The sequence below is a fragment of the Bos indicus x Bos taurus genome, chromosome 29 (genome assembly GCF_003369695.1).
Source record: "Bos indicus x Bos taurus breed Angus x Brahman F1 hybrid chromosome 29, Bos_hybrid_MaternalHap_v2.0, whole genome shotgun sequence".
Lineage (NCBI taxonomy): Eukaryota > Metazoa > Chordata > Mammalia > Artiodactyla > Bovidae > Bos > Bos indicus x Bos taurus.
In genome coordinates this window covers 3319521-3332460 of record NC_040104.1, presented here as the reverse complement: position 1 = coordinate 3332460, position 12940 = coordinate 3319521, and the positions used below count along the sequence as shown (strand labels likewise).

Genomic DNA, 12940 nt, shown 5'->3' with positions numbered 1-12940 from the left:
AAAACAACATCTTAACTCAATAACAGAGCACCATCTGATGGCTTTCGTTCTCCAAAATGAGCCACAGCTCACTCGGCGGGGTGGCCCTTGGCTCCTGTCTGTGCCCCAGCTAGAGGGGGGCTCCCGGCCTGGCTAAGCATCCCTAGACTGGGTACTGAGGGAGAGACTGCAGGTTTGTCCTCTCTAGAATGACAGATGGTGGGTCAGGGTCCGCCTGCACATCCTGGGAGCATCCCACCTCTTGCAGGGCATGACAACACAATCTTCTGGGGCACTTAAGAGCCCATCACTCATGGATGATGAAGATGGGACAGCCAGTTACCTAAACAGGGTGCCCAAGCCCCAGTGCCATTCTGCCAGCTCTGCAGGGGGAGGAGGGTCCAGTTCCCTGTATTTGGGGTGAGGCAGGGCAGGCAGAGACAGAGATCACTGACTTTGGGTCCGTTGAAGGGACTGCTCCCTGAACAATCTCCAGGAGCCAGACTAGAAGACACCATGGCCTGGAGCGCTGGTACTTCCTCAAATCTTAGAGTAGCTCACCACCTTCCCTGTGGTCCACAAACTCGATGGTTTTAAAGAGATCTCATCCCGTAGAGACGGAGAGGTTTAAAGTGAGAGAAGCTCCATCAGTGGAACTGAGATGAACTGTGTATGAGAGGGAGAATGGATCGATACCATCCTTATGCAAAGTCTACCATCCTCCCATCCATCCATCAATCCATCCACACATCCACCCACCCACCCATCAATCCATCCATCCAATCTCTCCACACATCCACCCATCCATCTGTTCATCCACCAATCCATCCATTCATCCACCCATCCACCCACCCACCCAAATCTTCACCCACGTGACCATTCACCCATCCATCCATCCAATCTCTCCACACATCCACCCATCCACCACTCCATTCACACACCCACCCATCCATCCATCTCTCCATCCATTCACCCAACCACCCAAACCCTCACCCACATGTCCATTCACCCATCCATCGAATCTCTCCACACATCCACCCATCCATCTGTTCATCCACCAATCCATCCATTCATCCACCCATCCACCTACCCACCCATCCATCCACTCACCCACCCAAACCCTCACCCACGTGTCCATTCACCCATCCATCCAATTTCTGCATGCATCCACCCGTCCATCTGTTCATCTATCAATCCATCCATTCATCCACCCGTCCACCTACCCACCCATCCAGCCAGCCATTCACCCATCCACCCGACCCCCCAAACCTTCACCCACATGTCCATCCACCCATCCATCCATCCACTCAAACTTTCACCCACCTGTCCATCTACTGCCCCTCCCTCATCTTCTCATCCATCCCAGAAGCACTTTCTCAGCACTTGGTCCATTTCAGACCCCACGTCCTGTATGGGGAATGCCACTATGAACTACTTGTATCCTCCTGGTTCTTTGCCCTCATGGAAGGGTAACACACCTCGGTCAACTCACCTTACAAACCATATTTACAAACTAACTCACAGGCCCACTCCTTCCATCCCCTTGGCTGGCACCAAGTACACAGATTATATCTGCCCCAGAGCACAGGACGGCCCTGGGCCTGGCCCTGCTGCTGCTGCCCTGAGAGATTTCCAAATGCTGGTGGGTCAGCTCGCAGCCTGGGCAGGTAACAGTCTCAAGACAAGACAGCACAGTTGCTGCCCTTGAAACTCAGATAATGGAACGGCCCCACGGGGATGGGTTTGTACAGCAAGAAGGGGAGTAGGGAAGGTGTCTGTATAGAGCTCCATGCGGAGCAGAGCACAGCTTGTGAATACCAGTCTTTACCATCATCACAGACTGAACGGTGTCCCCAGACTCACAGGTCGAAGCCCTGATCCTCAATATGACTGCATTTGGAAACAGAGTCTTTAAGGAGATAATTAGAGTTAAATGAGGTCATAACTGTGGACCCTCAGCCAACAGAATCGGTGTGCTTGTGAGAAGAGGGGCAACACCAGGGATGTGCCGGCATGAAGGCCACGTGAGGACATGGGGAGAAGACGGCCGCCGGCTGGCTGAGGAGAGAAGCCTCGGGAGGAGCCCACCCTGCCCGCACCTGGCCCTCGCGTCCCGCCTCCAGAACTCAGGAAGATACACAGCTGCCGTTTAAGCCCCCTTGGTCTGCGGCACGTTGTCACAGCAGCCCTTCTCTGCCCACTGCCATCCACACAGGAGGCCTGGGGTGGGAGCAAAAGTTGTCACCCACCCCGGCTGAGACCCCTGCCCTCCAACCCAGAAGCCTGGCCAGCAGGGAACACCACTGTGCAAGGAGGCTGAGGGGACTGCGGACAGAGCTGGAGACGCCACATCCTGTGGCGCCAGGAGGGGCCGTGGAGGAGGGCAGGGCTGGTACCCGCATCGGCAGGTTGCCACAGTAACCAAGGGCCGGCCACCACCGCCACGGGGAGGGGAGAGGGCCTGGGTCCCAGGGTGACACCAAGGACTGAATCCTCCTGATAGAAGCAGACAGACCTGGCAGAGCTCTATTTCGGGGGCAAGCCCGAGCGTGTAAACCGGTATTTAAAACACAGAGCAGCTGCCTGGAGTCAAGGCGCACACACCCAGGCGGCGAGGCTCCAAGCGTATTTTAATAAAATGGCGTAAAAGAAGGAGGGCGGTGGGGGGCGGGGAGGCTGTGTGCTCCTGCCACGGTTGTTTAACAAAAACACGCTCATTAGCAGCCAGGACAATGAGTCCCCGTGTCGGTTTCATTCTCCGTTAGGGAACAGCTAGTGACTGGAAGCCGGCTCTCTCGTCGCTTATTAATATTTTGGATTACAGTTGTGCTAATAGAGTCATTTGCCTATATTTTTAAATGTTCTAAAGATAACAAAAACATTCTATTTTGGAGCCGACCATGCCCACTGTGGCGTGCTGCAGACGGTTCGCACGCTCCGTGACTAACGGGACGTCTCTTTAAGTGGGACTGCGCTGGGCCCTGCCCCCATGGCCGCACCCAGAGCCGCTGGGAGACGTGGTGACAGCTCCCGCCTCGTCTCCCAGGGGGAAGGTGGGTCACGGCATGGCTTCCCCTCCTGGGCAGAGAGCCCAGAGGCTCTGGCCTCTCAGCTGAAAGGATGGCTGTGGCTGAGCACGCGGAGCCCCTTGGCTGGTGGAGCACACAACTGGCCCGGGCACGCCCCCCGCCCTCAGCCCTGCCCAGGCCTGGCACGCGATCACACCCACCCCCCCAGCCGCAGTGACTGATTCTGGGGTGGGGGACTACGGATGACCCAAGTCAACCTAACCAGGGCCAGGCCTGGGATGTTTGCTGAGGAGACAGGAAGACTCAGTCTCCTATCAAAACCTCTCTGCTGGACAAGGACCGAGGAGGACTGACCCCAGGGCGCCGAGGACCAGGCTGAGGTGAGCTGCCTGGAAAAGAAAACGGCCAGCACGCAGAAGGTTTCCACCCGGCTCAGCCCAGATCACATCCACCCAACTCAGCCCAGATTGCATCTGCCCAGCTCAGCCCAGATCCCAGGGTGGTCCCAGGCTGTGGGCCTAATGGGGCAGCAGGGAGGACCTCAGGGCATGCTGCTGCACAAGGGGGCTTCTGTGCCAGGACAGACTCCGGGGGGACCTGGGCTGGGGGTGCTGGACTCCACGTCTGCTCACCATCCCACCCTCAAACTTGAGGAGGCTTGAAGATGGCAACTGAAAGTTTGGGGTGAGCCCAGGGCAGGGCTGGGGCCTGTGGTGGGGTACAGGGAGGTCTCTTGAGGGCACTGGGGTCCAGGGCAGCCCAGGGGCTTGGGGGCTCCAGGGGCTCCATCTCATGCCTTCTGCAGGCAGGATCACGTGGGTCTGGGGCACACAGGGCAACTGCGCTGACAGTGACCAGCCGTGGCCTCGGCATTGTTCCCACCAGGTCACAGCAGCTGAAACCAGAGATGAGCTGGACTTCCGTTTACTGGGAGCAAGGAAACAAATGCTCAAATGCCCTGTCTGCCTCAGGGATCGCCCAGCTTCCGGGTGCAGGGTCAAAGAGCAGGGGTCTCGCTGTCAGCAGAGGAGCCCCCAGTGGGCTGGGCCTCCTGCTGCCCTGGAGAAGAAACTGGGGCACGGGTCTGCACCACGGCCCAAGTGACCCCCTAAGGGTGAGGGGACTCTGAGGTGTCCGCAGCAGTGGGGCAGGGCTGTGGGACCAGGGTAAGTGCCAAGTAGAAACAGAGCTGGGATGAAGAGCAGCCTGTCAATGCCAAGGCTAACCACACAGAATCGATTCTTTCCTACCGGCTTTTTGCGCCTCATCACAGCTCTGGTGGAAGGGGGCGCCTCACGGATCCCAGAGCCGGCCAGTCCTCCTGCGGTCACCTTGGCCACCTCTGGAATGCAGGGGGAAGGGGCGGTTAGACCAAGACCCACAGGGGCTGGGGAGAGGTGGGGAGGAGCCAGCACGATATGGATCCACTCCTGCCGTCCAGAGTGCCACGTGCCCTCAGAGCATCGAAGGGGTTGGCACTCCATCATGGCTCCTGGGGCACTGACTCTGTAGAATAAATGTGTGATTGGTGTGGGGGTCGGGCATGTACCTAATTAACTGTCCGTGTCCTCCAAATCGCAATCCTCCACACACATACTGCACGGTAACATCACTACCCAAGCACCTCGTCGTCAACTCTGGGCTGATGCATGCAAACAGGTGCGTCTGTATAAATCAGGACACGCCTCCGTCTCTCCCGCATCGAAACAAGACCTCCTACAACCGTGCTCCCCCTCCAATGTTGCACAAGCAACCTGGAGCCTTCACGTCCTTCCCGGGTGAAGAAACCCACGCGGAGCCACCGTGCTCCCTTGAGGGAGGAGCCAGCCGGGAGCCAGGGGGACTGAGAAGGAGCCAGGGCTCCCCCCGAGTCCCCATCACTCCAGGTGGACACACATGGGCATTAGTCAGGATCCCGCGCTGGGCACCCCATGGGGGGCTGCCCGAATGCAGGGCTGTGCCGGAGCACAAAGTGTTACGAGTCTGAAAGGATCAGCCCCCACCCAGACAAGACACCACAGAGAAAAGCCTGCTGGAAACACACACGGTCCTGAGAAATCAGAAGCAAGGTCAAGATGAGCAAGTGCGTCACTTGTGAGAGAAATAAACCACCAAACTCTTCATGGAACCGAGGGGAGCTTATATTAAATATCAACAAACCAGCCAACGACCCAAGGCCACCCCGTCTCAGCCTGCCCTTGGCTACCCTCGGCTTCTGGTCTTTGTCATTAGGCGACGAGAAATCAGTTGCTCCTGCTCAGAGGCAAAAAGCACCGTAAGTAGGGCTCTCTACCGCGCTGTTCCTTCCCCGAAACAGTCACCTGTTGTTTAGTGCATGTGGGTGAGATTTGTGGCAACATGCTCGCTTTACAATATACAAAAGTGTTGCTATTCAGTCACTCAGTCATGTCTGACTCTTTGTGACCCCATGGACTCTAGCCCACCAGGCTCCTCTGTCCATGGGATTTCCCAGGCAAGAATATAGGAGCAGTTTGCTGTTTCCTCCTCCAGGGGGTCTTCCCAACCCGCATCTCCTGCATCGGCAGGCTGGTTCTTTACCACTGAACCACCAGCGAACACTGATATAAAAGTGGTCCCACACCAAAGAGACAGCTTCTCAGGGCTCGAGCCAGCCAACTCTGTGCAGAAGCAGCTTGCTGCATGGAAACATTTAAAAAATATCTTCTCCCGTCTTCTGGATTCTATGTATACTCAACATAATTTTCAACATTAAAAAACAGGAGCTATAAAAAGTGCTAATTGTGAAACCAAAGAATGGAGAAATTGGACTTCATTTAAAATTTTAAAGACCTTTCCACTTGTTAACAGACACAGAAAATGAAAACGCTGTCACAGACTGTGAAAAGTCTTTGCAACAGATACCTGATCAAAGAGTGATACCGGCATCCGTAGAGGCTCCTCTAAGCTGGTGATGGCAAGATGAAGAGCCCAGTTAAAAATGGACAGAACGGTTGAACTGATACTTTGCAAGAGAAGCTATAAGTAAGGTAAGTAAGCACATGTTGCTCAGTTACTAAGTCGTGTCCGACTCTGTGACCCCATGGACTGCAGCACACCATTCCTGCAGCCTCTTCTGTCCTCCACTATCCCCGAGAGTTTGCTCAAATTTATGTCCATTGATTCGGTGACGCTATCTAACCGTCTCATCCTCTGCCGCCCCCTTCTCCTTTTGCCTTCAATCTTTCCCAGCATCAGGGTCTTTTCCAACAAGTTGGCTCTTTTCAACAGATGACCAAAGTATTGGAGCTTCAGCATCAGTCCTTCCAGTGAATACTTAGGGCTAATTTCCTTCAGGATTGACTGGTTTGATTTCCTGGCAGTCCAAGGGACTCTCAAGAGTCTTCTCCAACACCACAATTTGAAAGTATCAATTTTTCATTGCTCAGCCTTCTTTATGGTCCAACTCTCACATCCATATATAACTACTGGAAAAATCATAACTTTGACTATATGGACCTGTGTGGTGTTTAATAACATTAGTCATCAGCACAATGCAACTTATACCTACAGTAAGATATTCTCCACACCCATCTGAATGGCTGAAATTAGACTGATATTACCAAATGTTGCTGAGAAGTGGAGCCACCAGAACGCTCACACACGGCCGGCTGGAGTACAAGATGGACAGTAGTTTGGACAACTGTTTGGCAGTCTCTTATAAAATTAAACACACTCCTATCTGTGGCCCTAGGTGCTTCCCCAAGAGAAAGGAAAAGACATGTGGAGAAAGACTTGTACAAAAATGTGCGTAGCATCTTCAGTCACGAGCCCAGATTGAGAAGCAACCCAAACGTCCATTACCAGGAGCACGCGTGAACATCCTGGGGCATAAATATACAACGAACACTCACTGAAAACAACGTTCACAGAGCCCTGACTTACACCCCTGCAGTGGCATTCAGCAGCGGGAAACGCGCCGGGCTCAGGAGTACGTGCTGTAAGTTCCAGCTCTGAAACAACCGCAGGCTACACTGATCTCCGGTGGCTAAAACTGAGGACCCCGTGGGGACTTCCTGGACACAGACACCCCCTCCCATCCCTCATGTACCCTGCCTCTTGTTTGTAGAAAAGCTTTAGCTTCCCAGGCCTTCCCCAAGTTCCAAAGCACAAATTTTGATTAAATTGATTAAATTTGATTAAATTTACCTGATTGATAAATACAAAACCAAAGGGAAACAGTCAAGCCAGAAGGAATAATAATAGTTTTGCCATAAAACAAAGTCAAGGACTTTCAGTTCCTCCTCAAGGGCTATAGATGATATTCTGAGCCACATTCTTGAGCTGTTTTGCAGATACTCAAACCCCCACCAGGAGGAAGAACTTAACTGCATGTTGCCTACAAGCACACAGACCCTGGAGTGAATGAAGCCATAAAGTTGATGGTTGAAATTCCAGAAACATCATACTGTTCCCTCACCACCAACCAATCAGAGAGCTGCACGTGAGCTGACCACGCCCCCCACAACCCTCTCCCTCACACCTGGGGCTTTTGAACTTGAGCTGCCCGTTCTCCTTGCTTTGTGATGCCTTGCAATAAACGCTGCATTTTCCCTCACCACAACCCGGTCTCAGCAGGTCGGCTGTACTGCATGTTGGGTGAGTGGACTCAAGTTTGGTTCAGCGAAAGAATCAGAACCAGGGTTGCCTCTGGTTGGCAGGTAGGTGACGGGAAAGCAGCCAGAGAGACTGTTTTGGGGAGATGGACATGTTTTCTTGATTGCAGTTGGAGACATAGGTGTACACATTTGTCCAAATGCACTGAACTCTACTACCACATGGGCATTTTTACTGCACGTAAGTCATCACCTTTATAAAAGATGGTGCTGGGTCGCAATCTCAGAAAGCCTAAGGCAACGAGAACCCAACAGGAGCCACTCTGGACTCCCCCACCCAAAGTGAAGTGAAAAGTGAAAGTCACTCAGTCATGTCTGACTCTACAACCTCGTGGACAGCAGCCCACCAGGCTCCTCTGAGTTCTTAAAAGTGGAGGAAAGGGGGCAAAGCGAGGGCCAGAGATGAACAGCCTGAGGCCTGGCCCATAACTGGGGGGTTTGAGGATGGAGGAGGGACCACCAGTCAAGGGGTGCGGTGGCCTCCAGAACCTGGAAAAGGCAAGTAATGGACTGTCCCCTAAAGGTCTCACAAAGCAACACAGCCCAGCTGACACCACCACGAGACCACCCTCCCCTCCACCGCACTCCTGACCTCCAGAACCACAGGATATCACACATGTGTTTGAAGCCACCACGTTCGTGGAAAAAATGTCCAGCTCCTAAGATCCTTAACCACAGTGTGGATCACACACTCTCGTGGTTATCCACATATAGCATGGACTGGAAGGACTGATGCTGAAGCTGGAGCTCCAGTACTTTGGCTACCTGATGCAAAGAGCTGACTCACTGGAAAAAACCTTGATGCTGGGAAAGACTGAGGGCAGGAGGAGAAGGGGGCAACAGAGGATGAGATGGTTGGATGGCATCACTGACTCTACGAACATAAAGCTGAGCAATGTTGGGGAGATAGTGAAGGACAGGGGAGCCTGGCATGCCGCTCGCTGTCCATGGGGTCACAAACAGCTGGAGACGACTGAGCGACTGAACAACAACCCACCCTCCCTCCAGGAAGCTGGTATTTTCTGGAGGACGCAGGGAGCAGGAAGGCCCAAATGACCCTCAAATGGTCACTCTGGGCTCTTCTGTCCAGGTGTGAAATTGCCAGCAATACCAAGCACCAACACGCCTGAGTCTTCCAGTGGAAGCATCTGGGCAGGAGACCAGTGGCGCTGAAGCTGTTAACTTGGAGAGAGAGGGAGGGCCGGATTTCCTCCCAGTCAGGAGGGGAGGGGTGAGGTGTCCAGCAACCTGGAAAAGCAGATCAAGCTCACGGGCCACGGTCTTGCCCTTCCCAGACCAGAGAGGCCGGGTAGCTGCTCACAGGAGGGCACACGTGTGAGCCAGCGGGTGCTGGGCACTGGAAGGGTCAGGAAGTCCAGCCTGTACCAGGGGCTCAGAATATCATCACCAAGCCCATGAAAACACGCTCCCATCTGCCTGCTGACCACCGGTCCACCTAGCCCAGCACGACCAGTCTTCCCTTTCAGGGTGGAGTGAGTGATAGCTCTTACCTCGACACCCCTACAAGATGGCAAAGGTGACCGTCCCCGTCTGGGTTTAACCTAAGCAGGACTGTGGGAAGCTTAGCACAGACCGACACGCTCATAGAATCCCATTCTCAGAAAGGGAACCAGCTGGGCGCCCTCCATGTCTGCAGACCGGAGACACAGCCCGCTTTTCCGGGCTCGCCTGTTCAGGATAGCTAATTTCCCGGTCAGGCTGGCCCAGCTAGAGCTGGACTGGGAACCTCGAATGGGTCAGGGCCACCAGACTGCCCACGGACGCAGAAAAGCTACTGGCTGCAAAGCAAACGTGGCTACTCCTGCCATGCGTGTCCCAAGACTGGGATTCTACCAGAAGTGGCCAGGGCACGTGTTGACCAGGCTCTTACAAGAAACCTCTGCTCTGCGTGGCTCCAGCTCATCCGTTTTTTCTCAGCACCCTTTTATATAAGTGGAATCCTCATAACATTTTAATCCACTCATTCTTTCGGCAACCACATTCAGGGCGGGTGTCAGAGCTGTACCTGGAAGTTTGGGGAGGGGCTGGAATGACTTGCTTCCGTGAGCACCGACCTCTTTCTAGCAGTTTTCATTGAGACATCAAACCTCAAGTCCTCAGGGAGGGCCTGGCAGAAGCCGGTGGGAAATGCAAAGCTGCCTGTTATGAAAGTTGGCGCAAGATCGATAGAATAGTTTCAAGCATTTAATCAACCCTCGAAGCCTTTTTCCAATGGCTTGAACGCAGGGTCCAAGTTTCCTGGCAAGTGCAGTGAGCCGCGTTTTAACTACAAGCTTCCAGGCTGCTCTTCCCCGCCGCACTGGTTTCTGGTTCGAACAAAAGCAGGCGGGATGGCGTCCACCGCTCAGAGGATCAGAGATATCCTCCTGCCAGTACCTGCCGCGCACTGGACATCGCCAACGACGCCGATCCCAGGCCCGGGAGAGGTGGACCACGAGGGCGGGGTCCGCTTACCTGCCTGGCTGTCCCGGGGCTTGCAGTGGACCTCCTCCACACACTCTGCCGGGAACCATCCGATGTGGCCGCGGGCGCTGCCTTCCCAGAAGCCGCCTTCGCCGATGCTCAGAACTGCACACGGAAAGGGGCGGGGTTAGTGGGCGGGGCTTGGGGATGAGGCCGCGAAGGGCGAGCGGCTCTGGTCCATTTGCCGGCTGACCACGCCCCCTTCAGTGGGGGACCAGGGGCCTGGCAAAGCGTCCCTCGGAAGGGGCAATGCGGAGCCTCTGAGCCCCTCTGCCTGTTAGGCCCGGGTGCGAGGATGCAAGCACGGGGCATCCCGGCATCCTCGTATCTTGCAGCACCAGGCATATGGCCCGTGTCCTGTCCCTTGGGTCCCAGTTGAGATGGGAGGTTGGGGGCCTCCAAGTCCTCATCATCAGTTATTACAAGTGTCAGAGTCGGGGGACAGGCCACCCCGATGAAGAGAAGGAACCATGAGGTCCCGAGCTGGGGGTGGGGGAACAAGAGTCCAGGCTCACAGGATGCCCTAAGTTAGTTTGATGAAACAGATTTCACAGCAGGAGACAGAGAAGCAGCCTGCCTGGCAGCTACAAGACACCGCCTGGACTTGAAGCGGGCTGGCCGATGCCCCACACGGGTGGCCCCGGGCCTTCAGCTGGCTTATTAATGAAGAACCTATGGATTATGTTGGTGCTACAAGCAGCAGGGGACACTATACAAGTCCTGAACATCCAACGGAAAGACTGATGCTGAAGCCGAAACTCCAACACTTTGACCACCTGATGTGAAGAGCCAACTCATTAGAAAAGACCCTGATGCTGGGAAAGACTGAAGGCAGGAGGAGAAGGGGACGACAGAGGATGAGATGGTTGGATGGCATCACCGACTTGACGGACATGAGTTTGAGCAACCTCCGGGAGTTGGTGATGGACAGGGAGGCCCGGCATGCTGCAGCCCATGGGGTCGCAAAGAGTCGGACACGACTGAGCGACTGAACTGACTGACTGACGCGCAGCAGGGAGCCACGGTGCACAGTGAAAACAGGACAAGGGCAGCGGGACAGACACAGCTGCTCTGCCTGCAGGGCTGAGAACGCTGGGCTCCCCGTCCCTGGCTCAGCGCTGGGTGCGCAAGGGCCTCGGACGAGGACGAAGCGTATTTGTTTTTAAAGCATCGGTGAGCAATGCAAATCCTAAGACGAGAGGGCCCGGGCATCGCCTGGACAAATGTTTGGGTTGTCAGGGATAAGAGCTCGTGGTGAGGGCGGGGAGGGTCTTTGTCTCTTAGGCCTGTGATGCTGGGCTGGGGGCGCTCCCCGCCCCCCACAACACCCCGGCTCCCTCAGAGCACAGCTGTGCCTCATGAGGTCAGTACAATCTCTGCACGTCTGAAGCTTCTGTAAATTACCCGGGAGCCCCAGGCACCAAGGCTGTGGAGGAGGGACCATAACCACAGACCTCATCTTAATCTCTGAGACCAGATAAAGGATGCCTAGACCCATGAATTTTGAAGGTCAACAGCACAGAGAACATCAGTCTTAAAAGTCCTTGCCTGATAATTCGAAGAAATGGCCTGAACAAATGAGACGGGCAAGCCCCCTGCTGACCAGGATGATGGCAATCCCTCAGACCACTTTCTCCAAAATTCAGTGCTGGTCTCACACTCTGTGCAGCCTGGCTGACGTACACCACGGGGGCCCAGCTTGGACGAGAGAGGGTCATCTCGGAGCGCTGCCCCAGATGGCCGGCGGGGGACAGGGGCCTGCCACAGGGCGCTGTCTGGCCAGTGCCCACCCATCCTACTTCTTGGCAGCTGTGAGCAGGCCCCTGTGCTGTCGTAGAGGGTCTGGAGGAGGAGGGGCCGTCCAGGGAGACACCGGGCAGCTCCTGGAACACCTGCCTCGCTTTCTCCACTTATCAGAGCAGGAAAACGCTCCTCAGCTCAGAGCGGCCCCAGGTGTGAAAAGGACACGCTAACCTCACAGCAGGAACCTCCAGCCGTCACTGCCTCCGCCTGCCTCCGGCCCCCAGCCCCCTCCAGCGATGACACACCCAGACCCACGTAGGGTCTGTATCGAGAACACGCTTCTGGGTGTGACTGTTAGTACAAAATTGCAAAGAGAATGACCGGCTGTGGACAGCTGACTTGAGAGCGGGGAGATGGGTGGGAGGATGCAGTCTGCTCGGGGACCCTTTCCAGTGACCTCAGGGGGCAGAGGAGCCACAGTCTGTGAGTGAGGGAGGGAGAAAGGGCCCAGGTTGCTCCTGGGTGTCTGGTTCAGCAATGGTAGCTGGGGATCCTCTTTCCTGGGGTAGGAGGCAGGGAGGGGATGTGTATGGGGTCCCGTCTGGACCAGGCTGTGTGCTAAGGGAGGGACTCACTTCTGTCCCTCAGTGAGTCCAGCAGCCGGGTCTGCTGGCTCATCTGGCCTCACCGTGGGCCTGCACTCTGGGCTGTCTGTCCACCCACATCCTGGGGAGGGGCTTAATGGCTCTCCAGGCCAGGTGCCCCTGTTACAGCGAAGAGGGAGCTGGGTTGGGTTCACGCATGAATTCTAGTTCTAAGTCACTGAAAAGTCAACACGTCACACCTGAGAAGCAACAGTCTTCACTGTCCTTTACAGGTCAGCCAGCTCCTGGAGGCCGAAACAAACTGGCTGGAGAAGGTGCCAGGGGAGCCTCTGCCCCAAAAGCTGCCTGCAGGCCAAGCCCTGTCCCCCAAAGACATGCACCCTCCCTTGTAAACAGAAAAACAATAATAACCACCCACACTGGATTAGGCTGGCAAAGTTAACAGGCCCCCACCCCCACCCCAGCC

The 12940-nt window shown here is 55.2% G+C and overlaps 1 protein-coding gene across 2 annotated transcripts in view; it reads right to left on the bottom strand.

Moving 5' to 3' along the window:
- The window catches only part of SHANK2 (SH3 and multiple ankyrin repeat domains 2), a 510411-nt gene that overhangs the window by 270929 nt on the left and 226542 nt on the right, over positions 1-12940 (bottom strand). For both annotated transcript variants that reach the window (XM_027532522.1, XM_027532523.1), the window contains one exon: positions 10118-10231. In XM_027532522.1, the coding sequence (XP_027388323.1) occupies positions 10118-10231 (114 nt within the window). The remainder of the gene's footprint in view (positions 1-10117; positions 10232-12940) is intronic.